This window comes from Musca autumnalis, unplaced genomic scaffold (assembly GCF_047663935.1).
Source record: "Musca autumnalis isolate F117 unplaced genomic scaffold, ASM4766393v1 scaffold_4, whole genome shotgun sequence".
Lineage (NCBI taxonomy): Eukaryota > Metazoa > Arthropoda > Insecta > Diptera > Muscidae > Musca > Musca autumnalis.
In genome coordinates, this window is record NW_027411977.1 from 15,544,830 (window position 1) to 15,569,302 (window position 24,473).

Here is a 24,473-nt window from a genome sequence, read left to right on the forward strand (position 1 = left end):
GGCGTCAGTTGTGACTATTTCCCACCACTTTTTTTAAAATTGGTATATGACTGTAAACCTGGAACTAGTACAATACCACCTACAGGTAATGCATAGAGTGTCAATTGGTTACCTCCTATGACATCCCCATGTTAAAGTTTACAGTTGATTGCACTGTGAGGGGTCAGAAGTGGAACTAGTTACTGTAACGCTGAGAATCGACGAGTTTCCGATGCCGATCTAGCCCATCGCACAAGCGGGTGCATTTGTAAGAGGGAGTGGCTATAAATATTGGTGTCCATGTTCCTGGAAGTGTTGGTTGCTGAATAATTGTGAAGGAATTATCTGAAGAAACATGATTTAAGTTTGGAGGTTCTCCATACGATAGTTATCGTGTCAATCAGCCATCTTAGTTCGCCAAAGTAGGGCCATTATGTCAGGAGGCATGGATTGTCACGAATAAAATTATATATGTATAATTAGGACCACAAAGGTGAAAATGTCAAAACGTCTCTAGAACAGTGATGGACCCGCAGTAGTTAACGTTATTGGCAGTTCATGTACGTTCATCTGTAACGGATTTGGTCTCAACATTTGTGGGTTCTAAAACCATCATGTCAATGAGATACATTTCTGAACGTGACAAAGTGTTTAACCCCTTTGTAAACAAAAGGCTGAGGGTAAAAAATATAAATAAAAATAGCTTACTAAGGACCGACCAATTGCGTTAGATATGGTCAACAAGATTTCTTTATCTGCACCGAAAGTTCTGTTGGCTAGGGACTTGAGGAAATTGTTTATACATCTCAGCTTGTCGCAGATAGCTGTGGCATTCGCGGACGATGTGAACATGCTGTTGAATGTGACGCCTAGAATTTTGGAGTAGCTCATGGTCGAACAAATTGGCTTTAATTTGGTATTTCTTCTTGCCTCTCTACCCAAAGTTCTGCTGGCTAGGAACTTGAGGAAATTGTTCATACATCTCAGCTTGTCGCATATAGTTGTGGCATTCGCGGACGATGTGAACATGCTGTCGAATGTGACGCCTAGAATTTTGGAATAGTTCGTGGTCGAACGAATTGGCTTTAATTAGGTATTTCTTCCTGCCTAAGGGTGGCAAAGAAAATTGTCATTCTTTGACATTCTTTATCCAACCGAGGTGACTAACTTTTGTATTTGGTTTCTCTAGCGGTATAAACTATTTTCTCCCATATGATGGTGGCGCTCTTTTTTTGTATTTTTAAGGTTTTCCTCTTTTTGGGGGTATTATTGGTATATCGAAGGTTTTTCTAATCGCATCTTGCAGTTAGTCACCACCAAGGGCTGAAATCATGCTTCCAAAAAATTATCCTAAAAAACGTATTCCTTTAACATTCCTCTCTCATATCCTCCTGAATTTATATTTAGCTCAAAAATAAGACCTTCTGTTTACACCACTTATTGAGAAGTTTTGAAATATACTCAGGAAATGTAAGGAATGTATTTGTGTATGTTTCCTGAGAGTTTGGGGGACAATTTTTAGTCCTTTCCGAATGTGTAACCTCATGGGGATAGTGCTTTCAGTAGGAGATCTTCTGCAGCTGTTATGGTTAAATGGTCTATTTATACCCCCAGGATTTATGCTAACGAGGGTTTATACACTTTCATACGGACAAAATGTGCCTCATCGAAATAATGGTTTTAGACCCCAAGTATGTTTGGACAAAATGTGTTTCAGATAATTTGGAGTCGATTTAGCTTTGTCTGTCCGGATACGGATAAATCGACTCGGTCCAAAATTTGGCTTTCGTAATATTTTGCCAAAACTTAGTTTAAGTTCGAAGATGGGTTATATCGGTCCACTCCTTCAGATACCTCCCCCACAAAAGTTCGAAAATGTACGGAAAAATTGTTCGCACGATAACTCTTGAAGCGAGTAACCGATTTGGTTTCATACTTTGCACATCGTGAAATTTGTACCAGACATAGATGAGATTCCAATATGGACTCTATCGGTCCATTCCTTCCGGTACCTCCCACACAAAATTTCGGAAAAGTTCAGTTTAAGACCTGCTTCGCTTTGACTTTCGTTGTAACAACCTGTATTCGCCGGTACAAGTTTTATCAGGGGCAATTCCATACTTCCTGAGAAAGTACACCGAAAGTTTTAAAAAACCTTTATGGCACCATGTGAAGTGGTTGGAGCGCACGATAACTCTCGAACGGATCAGCCGATACGGTCTAAAATTTGGCGTTCATAATATTTTATCCAAACTTAGTTTAAGTTCGAAGATAGACCATATCGGTCCAATCCTTCAGTTACCTCCCCCACAAAAGTTTGAAAATGTTCGGAAAAATTGTGCGCACGATAATTGTTGAAGGGAGTAACAGATTTGGACCATACTTTTCGTATAGTAATATCTCTACGGGACATAAATCAAGTTCAAATATAGACTATACAGGTCCACTCCTTCGAGTACTTCCAGCAACAAATTTGTGAAGAGTGCAGTTTAAGGCCTGTTCTTAAATCATTTTGTTTCTTTTTGTAACAACTTGTATTCGCTGTCTCCATTACGAAAGTACACGTTTTTTCAGGGGCAAGTCCATACTTCCCGAGAAAATAGTCCGAAAGGTTTAAAATACCTCAATGGCACCATGTGTAGTGGCTGGAGGCACGATAACTCTTGAATGGATCAGCCGAATCGGTCCAAAAATTGGATTTCGAATCCCTTGTTTTTTGTTGTAACAACTGTATTAGCAATCGATTGATACATGTTTTTTCAGGGGCAAGTTCTTACTTCTTGAGATACTACCTCAAAAGCTCCAAAAAAGTCTGCCGACACCAACTAAACTGGGTATTATATAAGATAACCCTCGAAGGGAGAAACGGATTTGGTCCAAACGTTGTACATCGTGTTATATGGACGCTAGAAGTATTGCGTGTTACGTCTTTTCTTTAGGTCGGAGGCTGAGGGTATATATCTGTCGGCCAAGCCGACTGATACTTTTTTACTTGTTTGTTTTTTTTTTTTTTTTTGCTGTAGCTCCACAGGTTTTGAAAGAAAAGGTGGAAAACATAAATTAATACTCCATATTAAGTTTCCAGTCTTAGGAAGTCGTCTGCTTAGATCCATAGTATATAAGGAGTGTGTATTCTCGGGTTCGATTCTCAGGCCAGGCAACACCACACATTTTCTACGGTTCCAACATACACCTCAGCCTAATGAAGGCGACATTTTCTGAGTTTCTCAGATATTTAAAACTTTCCTACAAGTTGTGTCTTTAGACAAGTCGCACTATGTCGCGAGTTCATATAAACGGTGGTCAAAAATATAATGAATTGCCGTCGTTGGTTGACAATGTCGAGGGCATACAATTGGGAAGGTCGATCCACGTTTTGGTATAGTCCCCATATAACGGTACTTCCCAATTTTCGATATTTTGAAGTTTTTAGCTAAATTTAAAGAACAAATTGGCTGAATTTTTAGGCGCAGGGTTCCCAGTTGGCAAAAAACTTTCCGGATAATAATTGTGAACATAGGTCCACGTTTCGGTATTTTGATGGTTTTAGTCACATTATCCAAACGAAGTAGCTTATATTTGGTATTTAGTCTTCGCCAGGGCTGCGAAATGTTCATACAGAGAATTAATGGTATTGGTCCACGTTTTGATATAGCCTTCATGGAACGGTTCCTCCCGATATTCGGTGTTAAGGAGTTAGCCCCGCTATCAACCCGAAATGACTGAAATTTGGTGTTCTGACTTCATATATTTACGTGGGCTTATTGAATACATAAAATTTGCTAGGAGAATTTTCCTTAAAAAAGGTTTTTTTGACCGATTAATGGTCACATTTTTTGCTGCCGCGTGAGCAGCGAACCAAAATATGTTTTACCGATTCTTCAGTTATCTTAAAGTGACAACCAGCGGCTATTCTCAGATCAGTGTTTTGAGCTGTATGAAGATTTCTCCATTGCGTATTGCTGATGCCTAGGACCCACATTGGTGCCGTATAATCTATTAGAGAACGCGCAATGACCTTGTAGGTCGTGAGAATGATCTACTTGCGCTTACCTCAGCTACTACTGGCAAATGTCTTAAGTATTCTGTTTCCAATGATGCCTGCTGCCACTTCAGCATGTGGTTATTGCTCGTCGGGTTACTCTGGTCACGTATGTCAATGTCATGTTCCAGATACACATATGCGTCTTCTGTTGTGCTAAATCGGCCAACGTCTTGAAATAGTCCCAATATTTTTATTTTTACCGGTACCATCGTAGTTCCATGATGCAGGCATTTTCAGGTACCTTGGAATGATACCCAGTCGCTATTCCCAGAGCAATGCTTTGGAGATTTCTCTATTGCGTAATTTCGATCCTTAGTCCTAATTGGAGCCGCATAATCTGCAATGACCTTGTCTGTCGTGAGAATGCGCTTTACTCAGCTACTAACGAAATGTGTCTTAAGTATTTTGTTTTCAATGATCATTGCGTAATGTGTCTTTTGTTGGGCATTATCGGCCCACGTTTTGGTATTTATGGTGTATTTCGAGATATTTTGAAGGTTTCGCTGCATTTTCTGACCGTACTCTGATATTTTTGGTTCTTAGTGGTCTGAACACTTCCCCACAAAAATTGTGGATATATTATCTACGTGTGTCTGCCGAAATAGCTGTAAATTGACATACGAAATTCTCTGTGGCCAAAAAACGCTGCTACAAAAAATTGTTGACATAAGCCCACATTTTTGCAATAGGCCCGATATAATGGTATCACCCGATTTGAGGCATTTTGAGGGTTGTAGATTAGCATTTAAGGCCCTCAGTGGTTTTAAACCTTCCCTTCCCTTTGCTCCTTTGAGTGACTCCTCACAAGCGTTTAAAATATTTCTCTAAAATGGTGGAAACGTTAATTCTCGCAGGGTGTAACGGATTTATGTCAAGACATATTTAGATCAGGTTCAGCCAACTCCTTTGAGTTCCTCCCATGTTTTTCTCAATACTGCAGTTTAAGGAAATATCAACGATCGTTGGTAAATTTTTGCAGCAGCTCGTCCGTCTGTCTGTCTGTCTGGCTGGCTGGAGCGCACGATAACTCTCGAACGGATGAACCGATTCGGTTCAAATTTTGGCTTTCGTAATATTTTGCCCAAACTTAGTTTAAGTTCGAAGACGAGCTATATCGGTCCACTCCTTCCGGTACCTCCCCCACAAAAGTTCGAAAATGTTCGGAAAATTTGTGCGCACGATAACTCTTGAAGGGAGTAACCGATATGGTCCATACTTTGCCCATCGTGGAGCGTGTACCAGACTTAGATATGGACTCAATTGGTCCACTCCGTCGGGTACCTCCCACACAAAAATTTGGAAAAGTTCAGTTTAGGACCATCTCTCGAATCGCTTTGATTTTTGCTTTAGCAACTTGTATTCACTGCCCTCCATACGACGGTATAAGTTTCATCAGGGGCAAGTCCATACTTCCTAAGAAAATAGCCTGAAAGTTGCAAAAAACCCCTATGACACCGTGTGAGGAGGTTGGAGGGCAAAATAACTCTCGAACAGGTCTGCCGATTCGGTCCAATGTTTGGTCTTAGTAATATTTTGTCCAAACATAGTTTAAGTTCGAAGATAAGCCATATCGGTCCACTCCTTCAGGTACCTCCCCCACAAAAGTTCAAAAATGTTCGGTAAAATTGTGCGTACGATAACTCTTGAAGAGAGTGGCCGAATTGGACCATACTTTACACATATTAATATACCTACCAGATATAGATCAGGTTCAAATATGGACAATATTTGTCCACTCCATCCGGTACCTCCCACACAAAATTTCGGATAAGTTCACTTTAAGACCTGCTCTCGAATCACTTTGATTTTTGTTGAAGCAACTTGCATTCGCTGCCTCTATTACGATGGTAAACGTTTTTAGGGGCAAGTCCATACTTCTTGAGCAAACAGCCCGTATAGTGTAAAAACCCCCTATGGCACCATATGTTGTGGCTGGATATCCACTTCCATAACGGTCAATGTCGATCCATTCCTTTTAGTATCTCCTCCGCAAAACTTTTGATCTTTAATCCTAATCAACATTTTGTTGGTTCAAGTGCCCAACATTTTTAAAACCCCCTAAATACATACGTATTTAGGGAACAAATTGTTTCAATATACACAGGCTGAGGGTATATCTCTGTCGGCAAAGCCGACTGATACTTATTTACTTGTTCATTTTTTTTTATAACCACAATGGCCCGATGTTGCCCGTAGGCAACATTTTGTACATCCCTAACCGCAAGGCATTGATAAGATTTTTTTTCATAAAGGACTTATTTTTGCTACCACTAATCATAATAAATATGAAAAATATTTTTATTTCTACGGAAAAAAATTCGGGGTGCCCAATTCCAAGATGACCTTAATGCACTTTAAAACCATTTCTCGAGTTCGAACGGCGGCGACCCTATGAAGTATATATGTACATTAGGCTGGTTTTAACTGAAAGGGAAAAATCCATTTGGGAGTTTTTTAGGCGGTAACCCCCCTAAATTGTTTAGTTTTGTTGGATTTTAAGATTGTTAAAGTTTGAGCACAATTGGAATATGTTAACACATGCCGCTGGGGGCTCTAAGTTTCCATGGTAATTTGTATGGGACCAAAGGTTCATTATCACGACAATTCTCTAAAAGCAGAGTTATTGTGGCTTAAAAACGATTTCTACAAAAATGTATGACGATCGGTTAACGATTTCCATAGTACTTTGTATGGGGCCAATGGCGAATTTTCAGAAAATCGCTCCAATCGATGAGAAAATGTTATCAGTTCGAAATTCGGCTGGATTTTAATATAAAGATAAATTACAGGGCCCAAGTTACGTAAAATTGGTCAAATATACTATTGGAGAAATATCAAAATTCTCATCGATTGAACAATAAATGTGCCCTTTAGAGCCTCCAGTGGCACGGAATCTGTTAATCCAATTGTGCTGCACATATGTACATGCATTAGGATGGGGCGATTTGAGCATTTTAAGGGTCGAACCTGCTGGTAGTTTTGTCACGAAACACTAAAACACCGCTTATAGAGGTGGGACAACATTCGTTAACATGTGTGGTATTTTGTTAAGTTTGAAAAAACTAAAGCCCTAATAAACATGTGCTTTTTTGAATTCAAAAACAAAGGATTGAAACACCTTCCCCTTTTTCAATGATTTCCCAGCGACCCCAAATATTTTTGCAAGAATTTCTACTTTCTGTGAGAAATTATCCATTTAGTGGAATGATATGGAAACATTCGAATTGAGAATGGTACGAATTCATTCGGGGTTTTTCAAAATATTCAATCAACAGTTTTTTTGTTCCACAAACATCCCTGAAGGGACAAGGGAGACTTCTCTCATATCAATGAGTGCACCCCGATTCATATTAGCTCAATGATATGGGACCTACTGTTTATCGCCGAGTCCGAACGGCGTGTCTTAAGACACCACTTTGTAGAGAAGTTTTAAATATTAATCAAAAGTTAAAAATATTAATTTCTAAATTCCAATAATTTATAGACATTTCCTTGGTTTGTTTACATATACCGATGGCACTGACATTACAAACAAACACAAATTTCTGTGTGGTTGTTGTAGAGTTGTATTTGTTGTAGTGTTTACTTTACCTAGTTTGTTCTACCAAGAAATTGTAGTCCGAGACAATAGCTTCAACTTTACTTTTGAAAATAAGTCAAAATGATTCACTTTGGCAGTTTTGTTGTGATGTGTGTTTACTTTTTATTTTTAAAGTAAGACCCAGCTTAATCACAGATTTGTTGTTTTCAAATTTTAAAAACAACAAGTTTTTAAAGTCGGGTAGTTAAAATTGATTTATTTTAGGGAAGGGGCAGAGAATACTAGTTTCGTCCAACGCCACTTGGACTCATCAGTTCTCTAAGTTCTTTGCATTGAAGCAAATAACTCTTCCCCAATTTTATGACGACCAGAGCTCAAGAATAAACGTAATCGATGAATTCGTTTAAATGCGAATTCATCAGAAACATTTAAAAAATCTCGTAACCGCATATGCAAACCAAATTAACTACTCCCACTGTTATGCGTCTCCACAATGCAGAAAATCATCATAACTAAGTTGATAGTTTTTTGAAAATAACAACAAATTGGGGAAGAATTCGCATTTAAACGAATTCATCGATTACGTTTATTCTTGAGCTCTGGTCGTCATAAAATTGGGGAAGAGTTATTTGCTTCAATGCAAAGAACTAAGAGAACTGATGAGTCCAAGTGGCGTTAAACGAAACTAGTATTCTCTGCCCTTCCCTAAAGTAAATCAATTTTAACCACCCCACTTTAAAAACTTCTTGTTTTTAAAATTTGAAAATAACAAATCTGTGATTAAGCTGGGTCTTACTTTAAAAATAAAAAATAAGTCAAAATGTTTTTTTTTTCTCAAAATGGTCTTGCTTAATCCCATTGTTGTGGTTTTAATATTTTTTTATTTTATTATTTTTTTATGTAGTGTGCAATACCAACAAATTAGTTATGTGTTTTTCGCTGAGAATCATCGAACGCATAGCAGTGGGAAAGATTTGGTTTTGTTTGCAAGTGAAATTGCTCGAGTCTAGGTAGTGCCAAAGAAATTCTCGATCAGTCTGTTTCTTTGCACACATATCTATTTGAGCGGGCAATTGACACTTGGGTATAAAAAGTTTCTTGTTGAAAAACAAAAAACAAGGGAACTGATGAAGATCTGTGGCGAAATCTGAAACTATAGTCTTCCCTGCCTTACCCTTTGGTAAACATCGCCAATTTTTTCCCACTAATAAATTAAAGTTGTTTTAATAAAATGTTAAAACAACGACTATGGGATTAAGCCTGACTTTTTTGAAAAAGAAAATTATTTTTTTTAAATAATTTATAAATAAATAAAAGTAAAATAATATTTTAAAAACAAAGAATTTATTAGTGGAGACAATTTAGCATAGTTCGCCAAGGGGTAAGGCAGACAATTTCATAAAACAAAAGTCTAGTAGACTTTTTTGCTCAGTACAATCCCAAGAGTCAGAAACTCGAAGCGCCTCTTAAGATATTCAAATCGCCCCACCCTAATATACATACATATATTCTTGATCAGCGTAAACTTCTGAGACTATATATATATATAAGATAGGACTCACAGATGCGTCCATTGCAGACAGGTCAAGTTGAAAGATTAGCTTTATAGGCCCATTTTTGTATAGCCCTCATATAGCGATACCGCCCGATTTCAGGTATTTTAAATTTTAAACCTAAATTTTCTGACCAAATTAGCTGTAAATTGACGCATAAGGTTACCCCAGTACCCAAGAAACTTCTCCATTAAAAATTGTGGAAAAAGGTACACGTTTTGGTCTAGCCCCATATAACGACACCAACCGATTTCAGGTATTTTGAAGTTTTTAGCTACATTTTCTGACCCAATTAGCTAAAATAAGGCATTTGGAGTTCCCAGTGATCAAAAAACTTCTCCACCTAAAATTGTGGACAAGAAAGAAAACTAATTATTCCATATTAGTTCTGAACAATTCATATTAGTTCTGAACAGTTCGGACATTCGAAACTTAACTTTATTTTTAAATATGTTGGAATAGCTTTGATATCCAAGAAATGTGTAGCTAAACGCAAATAAACATATTTTTTTTTATCAGATTTACAATCACAGAGCATTTTATAGGCATAAGAAACGACAAACAACAACTCTATAACGTTGTGTATGTATGTGTTTAAACAATTACAATTTATGCGTCGAGCCGACAAGCACCACTTTCAATTGACCTCTTGACAATTAAGTTGTAGTGTGAATTAATCTTCCGAACCTGAATAAAGCCATACAAAACAGAAAAGTGAATTAAATTAACTTTGCCGCAAAACCACAATTTGTCTGTGGCATCCGAGCCGAGTCATTCATCCAACCATCCAGTGGCTCGGTAGCATCTTTTCTTCATATTTTGAGAAATTAACCGCAGTTATTTGAATTAATTGTTTCTGTTTTCTCGGCGCAACGTCTCACAGTATACAAATACAAAAACAAACAACAAAATGTAATGAAAATGAAAAGTAATTTTTCTTTTTAAGTGTCATTAGGGAAAAAGGTTTGTCTTCACTCGACGTGGTTTAGCATTTCTACATGGATGTAATTGAAAGTGTTTTTTTTTTTTAATTACAGAAGTAACAATAGACTACATGTGTGTATGTGTTTTATAGAAAGAAATCTCTTAACAGACGAAATTAAAATAAAAATATTTTAATACATTTTTTTAAGAATATTAAATGTGTTGAAAAGTAATTATCAGATATTAGTGGCTAGGCTTGTGGAAAAAGTGGGAAGAACATAAACCATTGAGGAAAGAATCAAAGTATGAAATATCATCTTTATTGGACTTACATTGATGTAAAATTGTATAATAAAAGTTGGGTTATATCTGAAGCAATTTAATAAATAACGTAGACTTTTTCCTAGGCTGAATACATTTGTATTAAATTAAAATTGTTCCAAACCACTGCCAATTGATCAAGCTTCCGAAATGGAAGGCATTACAAACGAAGGAAAAAACATTCGATTGCACATGTGTAAGTATTCAGAAATGATTCTAGGCAAGACTCTAGCTGGACTTGATAGAAAAGCCACAAAAAATACTTCATATCTGCAAATTTGCAATAATGTTTGTATAAATATAAGTTTTCAAACTCCACCTTTTCTTCTCCACTTTTGTCTTCTAGCCATTCACATCCGATATGTCTGATGATTCGGCTCATCCACCAGCAAAACGATCGTAGGTAGCATATCGGTTGGGTGTGTGGGACTTCGCTAGAATTCACTTTTTCAATACAAAACTCCTTAGCTCCTGTTAGCTCCATTAATTTAATAAATTAAAATTGTTTTTGTTGAACTACAAACCCTTTCGCTTATTATAGCGTTTAGAAGAAGAGTGGACTGTAATTACTACCTGTAATCCCGGAAAATATCCTCCAACACCTTTTACGAATCTGTCCGCCATTAAAAATGTAAAGTAAAACCAAACACCCAATGTAAAAGAAATTCTTTTAAATTACCCTTGTTTTTGTTGTGTTTTTGGGTTTTCATGAAATAGAGCAAACCGTGACTGAGTGAAAGAAAATTAGCATAAAATTAGAGCAAGTTTTAAATGAAACCACCTGAAATCACGATTATCTTGTAGAACGACCTTAACGGCTGTGTTGACTTTTCTTTAACAACTGTTTCTTTTCTCTTTACTTTTATTCTAAATTAGGCCACAAAGAGAATGTGCTCCATGGCCAACAAAATGGAACGCAGTCAAAACATGCTGCTGCGTCTTTTTGTCACCTTTTCCTTCATCTTATTGCTATTTTATGTTGTGCTGAGTACTTTTCATCGTGGTGTGGTTTAACAACACTTTTCAAATTAATGGGCGATAAATATTTTACAACCAGCTTTGTAGCCGAGGGGTAATGGTTAGGAATTTTTGCATTTTCTACCCACACTTGGGAATTGTTATAATACTTTTACACTTTTTAACAAAATTGTGCCACTGAATATTTGTGTAGGTTATGGACAATTGTGGTATCACCCTTTCCGTAAAAAAGTTTTATGTTTTGTCATGCATAGGTGTCAATTTGATACAATGGTTAACATGTCTGGTCGCAGAAAATCGGTGATTCTAGCTCCGTGAAGATATTACATTTTTCGGCGTTAAAGAAGAGCATCTTTCACCATAGGATATTGGCAGGAACTATTCGAAATGATATCCAAACGATTGGGTCTTGTTGAGTATCCAGTGTACTGGGGAGGCCCTCTACAGAACATTAGTTCAATAAGTCGAGCTATGAAAAAAATTCCACTCCTCCTTATTTTTTCTTTTCGTTTCGTTCTATGTTGAGTTCCTTCATATATTCTTCCACTCGATCAAACCAACAAAGCTTCGTTCTAGCCTGGGGCCTAATTATGTGATTCGATATCGAGTTGTTTCGACCTGAGTACTCAAAGTTGGGATGACAACATTCGTTATCGAGTAAAATTATCGAGTAATTGAGCATAAATTTGCGAGTAATTTATCGAGGCCAAATTGCCTATCGTAAACAAATAAAATTAAAGATTTCTTATTGTTTTTTTGTTTAAAATGTAAAAATTGTTGTTTGTTGTCGTTTTATAGAAGAAAAACGATGTTAGTAAATAATTGGCAGCATTTTTTAGACAATATAACAAGAGAAATTGGGAAAAGTCCTTTGCAGTCGTTTTTAGAAATTGTGATAAATTTAGAATCAAAATGCAAGCAATCATTAAACAAAAACTAGTTTTGCAGTCGTTAAAAAATAAGTTGAAAAATAAGCATTTCTGCAAAACAGAAAAAAATATTTAATATTAATAGCCTTTATTTTATAAGTGAAGTACATTTTAAACATTTCATCCCCCGTTGTTTACCAAAGGAAATATTCTCTCAGAGAGGCTAATGCAAAACACCCACCAAACTCTCTCTCATTTATTTTGAGAGAGGATTATTAAGGTAGATGTATTAGCAATCCGTTACAACAATGTCAAAAAGATTTTGCAAGAATTAATAATTTTCTTATTTTCTTAGCAGAACTTCATACCGAAATTATTATTCAATGTATTGTTCAAAAAATTCCACAAATATTTACATTTTTCATTCATAATTTTGTTTTTTTGGTTCTTGCTTTCAAAAAAAAACACCTTTTTTACATCTACCTTCATAATATTCCCTATAGTATACATAGGTTTTCATAGTTCGACTACCGGTTACTCTCGAAACATTCGATCAATGATTTCGATCGAATCTCGTCATGCCGCTTTTTTATCGTGTCGAAATCTTTTTCACGAGCAAATACTCGATCGAATCGAATCACGTAATTAGGCCCCTGAATTCAGAATTCCGTCTATTTTCTAGTAAGGAACTTCTTTAGCTGAAGTCGTTCGCCCTTTCTTTATATTTCAATTTAGAAGGTACATATTTCAGTCAATCCATTTTGTTCGAATACAGTCGAACGAAGTAACCGATTTGGTACAAACTTTGCACAGCCTAATATTTCTTCTAAACTTAGATAAAGTTCGAAGGTGGACTGTAAGGGTCAACTCTTCCCCCACAAAAAATCGCAAGTTATGACAACTATCAAAATAGTTATGTGCATTCTCTGCAATGTGGAGACACATGACAGTGGAAGTAGTTAGTTTGGTTTACATATGCGGCTATGAGAGTTTTTAGGTGTTTCGGTTGAATTCGTATTTGAACGAATTCATCAGTCACACTAATTCTTGAGCTCGAGTCGTCTTAAAATTGGGGAAGGGTTCTTTGCGTCAATACAAAGAACTAAGAGAACTGATTAGTCCTAGTGGCGTTGGACGAAACTAGTCTTCTCTGCCATCCCCTAAAGTAATCAATTTAACTATATCCCACTTTAAACTTGTTGTTTTTAAATTTGAAAACAACAAATATGAGATTAAGCTTGACTTACATACAAATAGTAAGTAAAACACACATCTCAACAAAACTGCCAAAGTGAATCTAAAAGTTATGACTAATCTTAAGTTTAAGGACTGTTTGAAATTTTTACCGCAGGTATTCCTTGTGAGCTTTATTACAACCATATATTTTTTCTTATGCAAGATCACCATACTTCCTTAGATAATCACCGCGGGAAGTCCTTGTGAGCCTTACTACAATGATATATTCTTATTTTATTTTCGACAAAATCCCCAAGAACACTGCCTATTGTCAAGGATCAACAATAAAATAAAGTCGTTAGAGACAACCTTACAATGGTCACGATATCGGTGCACATCTTCAGATACAACGATAACTTACGAATTGAGTATCCAATTTGACCAAAACTTTGCCCATCTTAAAATATATCAACAGGTTTAAAAAGGGGTTTCTCGTGTAACGTTGGACCTCACTTTCGAGATCATGAAGATCTCTCCTGACATGCTTGGGAGGGTCCTATCCACCATATGATGATTTGGGTGACTCTCAAGGTAACAGCCGTACAACGAAAGCATGACATTGTGTTGTTGTACTGGGAGAATCTTTACCTCCTCATGTAGATGGTCCGCTGAAGACCTGGAGAGACACCCTGTAGCATTTCTCAGAGTGGTATTTTGACCAGTTTGAATATGTTTCCATCGCATTGCGCTTATATCCGCCGATCGACTTATCGCGTTATATGTGGTCAAAAAGGTTTTATTATTGGACCCCAAGTACTGCCGGCTAATAAATTGAGGACCTTGTTTCTATATCTCAGCTAATCACACATAGCTGTGACATGCTCAGACGACATGAACATGCTGTCGAATGTGACCCCTAGAATTTTGGGGTAATTTGTGGTCGGAATTCTATTACCATCGACCATGACATTGAACTCTGTTCTCACTTCTCCCGTCCATTATTATTCGCGAGGTAAATCTCAAAGATCAGTCCAATAGGGGTTCGACCTTTCACAAATGACATCGGGAAATGTACCTGACTCCATGATCGTACAATCATCCGCACACATTACGATCTCAATGCCGCCTGGAGGAGGCGGAATACAGGAGATATAGAGGTTAAACAGTTCTGGTCCCACTTTGGGGGCTACGGGGCTTGGATTTCTTGTTCCAGAATTCCACGTACGACTGGCGACCACTCGTATAATTAATTGTCCAACGTTTCAAACTTGCCCGGAGGGTTGTCTGCTCGATGTCCCCAAACAGCGTGGAGTGCTTGACAGTATCAAAGGCTTTTGATAAGTCAAGCGCCACCATCACTGTTCCTGGATGATCACAAAGTACCTCAAGGTCTCCGAGTGGAGTGGCTGTCAGCACGGCAGTTACGCATCCTAAACCTTACCTAACCTATCACTGTTCTATGACACGACTTGCTCCTGTTGAGTCCTCGACTAATATGTGTGGAGATGGCATGCAGCGCTGTTGTCGTGCTTACGGAACCCATGCTGATAATCGGTAACTGGAGTCAGGGAGCTGACACTGGAAGTTAACAGGCTGGTCGGCGAGCATAAGCGGAACAAGTGGTTAAATCATCGGAGGAGTTGCAACATTGGAGCCTGTATATGTGAATTGTGGGCAACGGTTAATTCACTCTCGAACCCTGGAAGAAGGGAAGATATGACCTCAGTCACGTTTGGCGACGTTACGTTGACTGACCCGAAGAGGTGCACCCCGAGAGTGACAGGGCGAAGAGAAGAGTATTACACGCATCAGATCCCTTACTGCCGAGGAGGAACCACCACAGTTTGCAATGGATGATGTTGCCAATGCCATCAGGAACGCTAAATCATCCAAAGCGTTGGGCCCTGATGGAATCTCCATGGTAATGCTGAAGCAGCTGGATTAGCCGGGAGTGGACTATCTCACTAAAGTTCTCAACTTGTCGCATTGTTCCCAAAGTCTGGTGGTCCCACTACGGAAGCCCGGCAAGGAGTGAATCGCCAGCAAAAGTGAATCGAACAGGCCGGTTTCGCTTTTGTCTCCCGTAACAAAGACCCTTGAGGCCTTAGTCCTCTCCAGTATCAGAAATAGCTATCAAGTTGCCGATAATCAGCATGGATAACGTAAGCAGCACAGCACCACAACTCCGCTGCACACCATTACCACATATATTTGCCAAGGACTCAACCAGAGACGGCCGTGCGATAGAACAGTGGTCTTGGCGCTTGACTTATCAAAAGCCTTTGATACAGTCAGGCACTCCACGCTGTTCGAGGACATTGAGCAGACAACCCTCAAGCCAAGCTTGAAACGTTGGATAGTCAATTATATGTGTGGACGTCAGTCGTACGTGGAATTCAGGAACAATATGTTCAAGCCCCGTAGAGCGAAACAGGGAGTTCCCCAAGGTGGGGTGATATCTCCGGAACTGTTTAACCTCTACCTCTCCTGTATTCCGCGCCCTCCAGACGGCATCGAGATCGTAAGGTATGCGGATGATTGCACGATCCTGGCGTCAGGTACCTATCCTGATGACATCTGTGAGAGGCTGAACAACTATTTAACCGATCTTATCGCCTTTTTCCTTGGGTGCCACCGTGGTGCAATGGTATGCACACCCGCCTTGCACACTAAAGGTCGTGGGTCCGATTCCCCGGCCAGGCAACATCAAAAATTTCAACGGTCGCAAAATACCCCTCAGTAATGTTGGCGACATTTTCTGAGTATTTCAGCCATGTAAAACTTCTCTACAAGTGGTGTCTTAGGACACGCCGTTCGGACTCGGCAATAAACAGTAGGTCCCTTATCATTGAGCTAATATGAATCGGGGTGCACTCATTGGTATGAGAGAAGTCTCCCTTGTCCCGTATGGGATGTTTGTGGAACAATTATTATATTATTATTACCACCTTTTTCCATTCGAAGAATATGCAGATTTCCGCCACAAAATCAACAGCCACACAGTTCACCACATGGACGGTCGACGGTAGCAGAATTCCGACCACAAACTGAGAACAGCAACAGGGTGCCTCCTCAAGTATTTAGTGGACCATCAACATGAGGAGGCAAATATTCTTCCAGTAAAGCAACACAATGAGATGCTTTCGTTGCAGTACTTGCTTGGGTGTTACCGTGAGAGCCATCCCAATCACCATCTGCTGGCTAGGCCCGACACATTCAGGCATATCAGGAAGGATATTCATGCTCTAGAGAGAGAGGTCCAACAATGTAGGAGAAAACCCCTAGATCAACAAGCCTATCAAGCAGTTTTAAATAGCATTCATACGGATGCAGTTGCTAAGGCCATAAGCAAATGTAGTGTGAATAAAGTCCTCGAAATACATCTCCCATCTATAGCAGCTGAGGAGAGTCAGCCGCAACGACAAACTTGCGTAGTTTTGGCTCAACTACGCTCGCGATATTGCAGTCGCCTAAATTCGTATTGGGCGGAAATCGACTGTGTCGTGCAAGACATCTGCCCAGTATGCCGCATGGGCCTGCACGACACAAAACACCTTTTCAACTGCCCAGCCAAACCTACTCATCTAACTCCAGTGGATCTGTGGGTACATCCCATCGAAGCAGCCACTTTCCTGGAACTGGAGATAGACCCAGAGCCAGATTGAACAGAGGAACGAACATACAAACATAATAATAAACACTGTTACAACAACAACAACAAATTGAAGAATTTTTAGGTTCATTTTTTACCATACCCCGCGGTCAAAAAAATTTTTTGCACCTAAAAGGAAACTAATTATTCCAGTTTCGTTTAGAATATTTTATGGTGGAGGGTATTAAAAGACCTGCCGAACTTAATGTTTTTACTTGTTTTTTTTTTCTTCTGAAAAATCAAATGGTATTGAAAGTAGCATCGATGTTAAATTATGAATTTGTTTTGAAAATTTTCATTAACTATCAAACCTTTGATTTTGCATTGACTTGAATTTGTATTGTGTGGACGTAGGAATATACCCAGCAAACCAATCGTACCGACATCGTAACGAAATCGGAACAAAATTCGGAGGATACGTCCGATATCTGATCCGAAATCGTAACGATATCTTAACGAAAGTTGTATGAATTGGTTGACATAATTTCGGAACGAAATGTCGGAGCGACATCGTATCGATTTCGGTCCGATTTCGTAACGAAATCTGAAGAAAATCCTTGGGAAATTCGGAAGGGAAATTTCTTTCCGACATTCGTTCCGAAATCGGAACAAAATCTGAACTATTTCCTCTCCGAAAAATCGTTTAGAAATCGGAACGAAATCTGAACGACTTTGCTTCCGAAATTGTTCAGACGTGTCGGACATCAGACATTTGGTTTGCTGGGTACCCAGCGATTTCGTTACGATGTCGGTACGATTGGTTTGCTGGGTAGGTACATATGTATGTATGTATGTCTGTTTATACTTGAAGCTTGTCGACATCCGTCAAGTTCACGTTACTAATCATCGTGCATTGTAAAATAATGAGCTGCTGCTGCTGGCCCGTTTACGCTTGAGCGATAACAAAAAATGCAGTAAACTCCGAAGATTGAAATAAATCGATTCGATTTGTTTACAAAGTGCATTCACGTGTCCCAACATGGCATGAATGTGGTTTGACGGACCAGAAACCTTTTCATTATTGCATCATTAATTAAGAGCTACACATTACAGACATTGTGTCGGCTATTTTCCTAGGGTATCCGAAGAAATTTCAAAACCAATGAGTCTCCTATTAACAAAAGGCAGATCTTATTAATAATAGGCAGTCAGTCCATTATGATCATTTAAAAAAAATATTGAATGTAGATGTAACTGCGGCCCGCTCTAATACACCACCATCAAACATCTTGACTTATGACCATTTGACATTTGGCATTAATTAATGAATCAATCATTGATATAATTAAATAAGTGAATCGTGTTAAAGGGTCGTGATTTTTGTTTAACAATTGATTTTATTAAAAGGGTACACCACCACAAATGACACTGTCATCAGTAAATAGACAACAAAAAATGAATAAAACAAATCTAAAAAGTAATAGAAAGAAATTGATGACAAATTTTATAGAGAAATGCTAGTTATTGTGGAATGTTTTAGTTGGTGGTTCAAATGACGCGATCATCATCCACAACAACAACAATGATCGCATTGGCCACCGAGCGGCGGGCAATAAAGTGATAAAATATGCATGTCCGCATGAAGAACCACCATTAGACTCTAATGTGTATGTTCAATGACCACACATTTGTACATACATATCACTCGGTTTTGTATGACAGCAATTGGTTTAGTTAGACAGTCAGCACCATTTAATAGGCATCTTCCGTAGAAAGATTGTAATTTTGCTCTGTGTGTGAGCGAGCGAGCGACCAAGTATTTTGAAACTTTCTTCGTGATTTGAAGTAGTAAAATATAACAATCAGCAGTCAGTAACGTCAGTAACTGCTGCCAACAAAGAGGGTAAGCATTCAAGTAAGTGTGATGGGATGGCGGCTTGAAGGTTTTGTGTTTTACTTTTTGTCTTGTTTGAAACCACAACCCAATAACCGCATATAACAAGGCCCAAAAACAGTGCCATTTAGTCAGCGAACCAACGAACCAGCCAGCCAGCAGCAGTCAAGAGCCTCGTTACATTGGCATTGGTAGATAGATAGGCAGATAGTACAAGACTTGACAATAGCAGTAAGTAAGTAGTTCACCTTAAAGAGCTTCGACTTCTATGAAGTGCCTCCGATGTATGTAGTGCGGCGTGGTGTTTTCCCATTAGTTAAGCCGGCGCGCCGTATGTGTGTTTTTGGCTTGTCTTTTCTTCAAGTGTTGTTTCTTTTTGGTTGCTTGTATTAAATTAAGCCTTTTGTTGTTCTTTTTTGTGGTTGCTGTTGTTATTGCTCGCGACTCCTCAAGTAACAACAGCAACAATTGTTGTTTATTTTTTTCTTCTTGTTGTTATTTTTTTTGTTGTCAAGACAACGACAAAGTTGTGAGTGGCGAAAGCGTGTTACAACGAAAGTGCAGCAGTGAAAATGTTTGAAACGTCAACGACGTCGACGACATCTCTTCTAATGGCGGCGGGAGCAACATCATCCAGCAACAACACGACCACCATCAGCACAACAACGACAACAATTAATGTTAATAACAATGGTCTAATGAAAAATGGTGTTAACAACAACAGCAACAAAACTCAACGACGATTCTGGCACCGGCAACATCTTCAACTACATCATCCTCCGCTGGTGCTGTTGATGGGCCTGTGTGCAATGGTACTGGCACTTGGCCAATATACTGCTTATGCGGCTGCAGGTAAGTCAAATAGAAAATTTTATAAAAAAAGTTCATAAAAAGAAAAGGTGTAGAAATAACAACAAAACGTACTCTTTTAAGTTAGATTTAAAATTTGGTGTTGTTTTTTTGTTTTGTTTGTTGGAAATTTCCTGAGAAAATTCCACTTTGTTGGATTACTTCCACAATCTCTTCGTCATCATCATTAGCATCAAACTCATTTGGCTTTTCCACTCCCAAATAATGTTCGTCTTTGTAGGAATTGTGGAGAAATTTTTTAATCTTTTATTATTTTCTCCCTCTAATATCACCCACATTGCAATGATCACGGTGTGAACTAATGCCACCAGAAAGAGAAATTACTACCACAGTGGTGATATTGAAGAAGCAAATTTGCCTTTGATCATAACATAATCAAATAATAACACTGTGCAACATTTTTGAGCAAATCGCGTGCAAACAACTTCTGTCCAGAATTTTATGAAAGTAGAGGACAAATAGGCAAAAACCATATTTGGGTTTTGTTTTCTTAGATCGGGTTCGGTTTTTATGGCCTCATCTAAACATGGTTAAAGACCGAATTTTTAAAACAAATCGGGTCTGTATCTCTGAAACCAATACGAATCTTGTTTTGGCATCTGCAGCAAACTTGTAGATAAGAGCAAGAAGAAAATATTTGGAGGAATAGTGAACTCGAAAAACTGCATTTGTTGCCTCAAATTTTATAATATATCTAAAAATTCTATAATTTGGGTATATTTCGCAGGGTATCTCCCAAAATGTTAAATTCTTCTTAATGTTACCTTTTGGGAAAATATTCTCTGGAATGTGATACACAACTCTTCAGAACATTATATTGTTGAATAATGCCTCTATCGCCTTGTTTATAGCAAATTTTTCAACAACAATTTGGTAAATATTTCAATAATTCAATGAAATCCCCAACATGAGAATAACAGCCTGTGTGAACATTGTTTGAAATAAGTTTTGTAAAAGGTATGTTATGAAATACCCCTTAAACAACGTGAAATGACCATTTTAGAGTTTCAGAATGTTCTGATGAATTGATGGTCACATTATTTGGAAAATTTGTAGAATGATTACTTGTTTCAACTCCCAACAGTTTAGTTGTTACTGAGCAGAATTTCAGAAATTATGTAAACTTTTCTATATTTTAACGATTTTGATGCACTAAATGCAGCTTCTCCTAGTTCATCTGTTTGACACATTAGTTCTACTACTTTAGGGCTACAACATTGATGAAGACTGCAAAGCAAAATTCTTATTAGTTTCGGAGATAAAGGTCCGATCACTGGAAAAAAGGCTCATTTTAGGTCGGTTTAGATGAGGCCATAAAATCTAAGCCCGATCTAAGAAAACAAAACCCAATTAAGGTTTTTGTAGTCTCAATATGTACTTTCACAACATGCCCATTAGAAGTTGTTTGCATTTCCAGTGTTGCACAGTGTAACTCAAAATTAAGAGAAATGAAAACCCTGTTACAATGACAAAGTAACGTTTGATTTTTCCTGGTCGAACCGATACCGTAAAATCACCTTTGGCAATCTGTCCTTTATGGAGAAATCCAATGATCTTAAGGACCATAGAGGATTTGGGAGGTGTGACGTAGGGGATGAATGATACCAAGCAACGGTCTTGACCGGCTTTAACATGGCAAAGCCCAGGATTTATCTTGGTCCCTCTTTCATCTCAAGTGGACACTGACCTCCCCGTGGTGTCACCGGGGGAACTGCCTTTAACACCCGTTAAAGGTAGTGAGCTAAAATGTGCCGCGCGTTCACCCATACGAACGTTAAAAACTTGGGTTTGGGCGTCGGGTTAGTAACCCTCCCCTAGAAAAAACATCCTACTATGAAAAAACGAAAGAAAAGAAAAACAAACCCCTCTAAAGTTGACGAACCCCGCAAACGTTTTAAGGACCATGATCTGCGAATCTGCACCTGGAATGTTCGCACTCTTTATAGAGAAGGTGCAGTCTTCGCAATGGCAGACGTTCTTGAAAAGTACAAGGCCGATATTACTGCCATACAGGAAATACGATGGATTGGGAAAGGCGTCACAACAACACCTAAAGGTGACGCACTGTATTATAGCTGCCATGACACAAAGCATGAGTTTGGTTGCGGATTTGTAGTTGGTCGGAGGTTAAAACATCTGGTCTCCAGCTTCACCCCAGTGAATGAAAGACTTGCTGCAATTCGAATAAAAGCTAAATTCTTCAACATCACCTTTATTTGCGCTCATGCTCCCACTGAAGAAAAGGACGAACAGACCAAAGATATATTTTACGAGCGCTTAGAAGAAACATATGACCGTTGCCCTGCCCATGACATTAAAATCATTCTAGGCGATTTTAATGCCAAAATTGGAAAGGAGAATATCTTTGGCCCAACAGTCGGGAAATTCAGTCTCCACAGTGAAACATCTGACAATGGTATGAGGCTGATAGACTTTGCAGCTGCAAAAAACATGGTAGTTAACAGTACCAGATTTAATCATCTCGATATTCATAAGGGCACCTGGCTGTCTCCAGATCAAAGAACAAGTAATCAAATTGATCATGTTGTAATAGATGGAAGACATTCATCCAGCGTGTTGGATGTACGATCGTTCCGAGGACCAAACATAGATTAGGACCACTACCTTGTTGCAGCAAAGGTACGTACCCGTATAAACGTTGCAAATAAAGCACAAACAGACTCAACGCGGAAGTTGGACATCGATAGGCTGCAAACACAACAGATAACCACAGCATATTCCACTCAACTAGCCCAATTGCTTAACGCGAGCACTCCTTGTCCCGATAACATAACAACACAATGGCAACATATTGCCCACTCCATGCAAACAGCCGCAAAATCCATACTTGGATTCCAGAGACCTCCACAAAGGAATTCATGATATGACCAGGAGTATCGTGCTGCTACCGAAGAGAAAAATGCGGCATATAGAGCTACTTTGCAATCAGTAGCAACGCGTAGCGCGCGAGAGAGATATCGGGAGAAAAGGAGAGAAGAGAAACGTCTTTTCCGCAAGAAAAAGAAAGAAATGGAAAAGCGGGAGTGTGAAAAAATCGAGATGTACAGGAGCCAAAATGAAGTCCGAAAATTCTACCAAAGAGTGAAACATCAAACAGATGGCTTTGGTACAGGCACATCCTCCTGTAGAGACCAGCAAGGTAATCTGGTAACAGATACAGATAGCGTGCTCAGGATATGGAAGGAACATTTCTCCAATATGCTGGTATCCAATAGTAGCGAAGACGATGATACCACAGATCCAATCCCAGAAGATGGTATAGAATGTATACCGCCCGACCAAGATGAGGTAAAAACAGCAATCAACCGGATGAAGAATAATAAAGCAGCAGGAGCCGATGGCTTACCAGCCGAGCTGTTTAAAACCGGAGGCGACGCGCTGATAAGGTGTATGCATCAGCTTGTTAGCACCATCTGGCAGGAAGAACGCGTACCCGACGATTGGAACCTGAGCATCCTATGTCCCGTCCACAAGAAAGGAGATAAGACTGTATGCTCAAACTATAGGGGCATAAGTCTTCTCCCTATTGCCTATAAGATAGTGTCAGGGATATTGTGCGAACGACTAAAGCCAATGGTCAACGAAATAATTGGACCATACCAATGTGGCTTTAGACCTGGCAAGTCCACCATTGACCAGATATTTACCCTGCGGCAAATCCTAGAGAAGACCCAAGAGATGCAGATCGACATATTTCACCTTTTTGTCGATTATAAAGCAGCATTCGACAGTCCCCTCCGATCAAAGGTATTCCACGCAATGTCTGAATTTGGTATCCCCGTAAAGCTCATCCGGCTTTGTAAGATGACTTTAACTGATACTAGGTCCTCAGTTAAAATTGGAAAGAACCTCTCCGAAGAATTTTGTACCAAAAGAGGTTTCAGGCAAGGAGACAGCCTTTCGTGTGACCTATTCAACATTTTGCTGGAAAAGGTAATACGAGATGCAAATGTCAAAAGAAATGACACAATTTACACCAATAGCCACATGTTACTTGCCTATGCTAATGACATAGACATCATGGGACGATCAGTAAAGGAAGTAACTGATACCTTTAGGAAGGTCGAAGCAGAATCTGCGAAAGTGGGTCTGGCGGTAAACGGCGAAAAGACCAAATTGATGGTGTCGACGCGCAAAGCGTCCATAGAGCTCGGACCAACTGTGGAAGTTGGTACGTACAATTTTGAGGTAGTTAAAGACTTCGTCTACTTCGGCACTGCCATAAACACAACAAACAACATCAGTTGTGAAATAAGAAGAAGAATTGTATTGGCCAACAGATGCTACTATGGTCTAAGTAAGCAATTTAAAAACAAAGCTACAAAACGCTGATACTACCCGTGCTAATGTATGGCTCCGAAGCATGGGTACTTGCGCAAGCAGATAAGGCAGTGCTTGGTGTGTTTGAGAGGAAAATTCTTCGAAAGATCTACGGGCCGATTTGCGTTGACGGTGAATATCGACGTCGTATGAACCACGAGCTATATAAGCTATACAAAGACATGAATATAGTTAAATGTATCGAGATGCAACGATTGCGTTGGTTAGGCCATATCATGAGAATGAGCGATGATGAACCCGCTTAAAAGGCGTATGAATACATGCCACATGGCGGTGCACGCAGAATCGGCAGGCCTAAGCTTCGATGGAGCAAACAAGTGGATGAAGAAATGGAAAGGCGCGGTATTCCAAAAAGTCAAGCGAAAAACA

General features: G+C 38.9%; 1 protein-coding gene across 8 annotated transcripts in view; it reads left to right on the forward strand.

Moving 5' to 3' along the window:
- Positions 1–24,473, forward strand: part of LOC141404244 (agrin) — a 91,242-nt gene that overhangs the window by 31,599 nt on the left and 35,170 nt on the right. For 4 of the 8 annotated variants that reach the window (XM_073987638.1, XM_073987641.1, XM_073987637.1 and 1 more), the window contains one exon: positions 19,388–19,724. In XM_073987638.1, the coding sequence (XP_073843739.1) occupies positions 19,445–19,724 (280 nt within the window). In that variant the 5' untranslated portion in view covers positions 19,388–19,444. Of the gene's footprint in view, positions 1–18,714; positions 18,894–18,940; positions 19,108–19,387; positions 19,725–24,473 lie in introns of those variants that run through there. The other 4 variants (XM_073987639.1, XM_073987643.1, XM_073987642.1 and 1 more) reach the window with 4 other exon arrangements.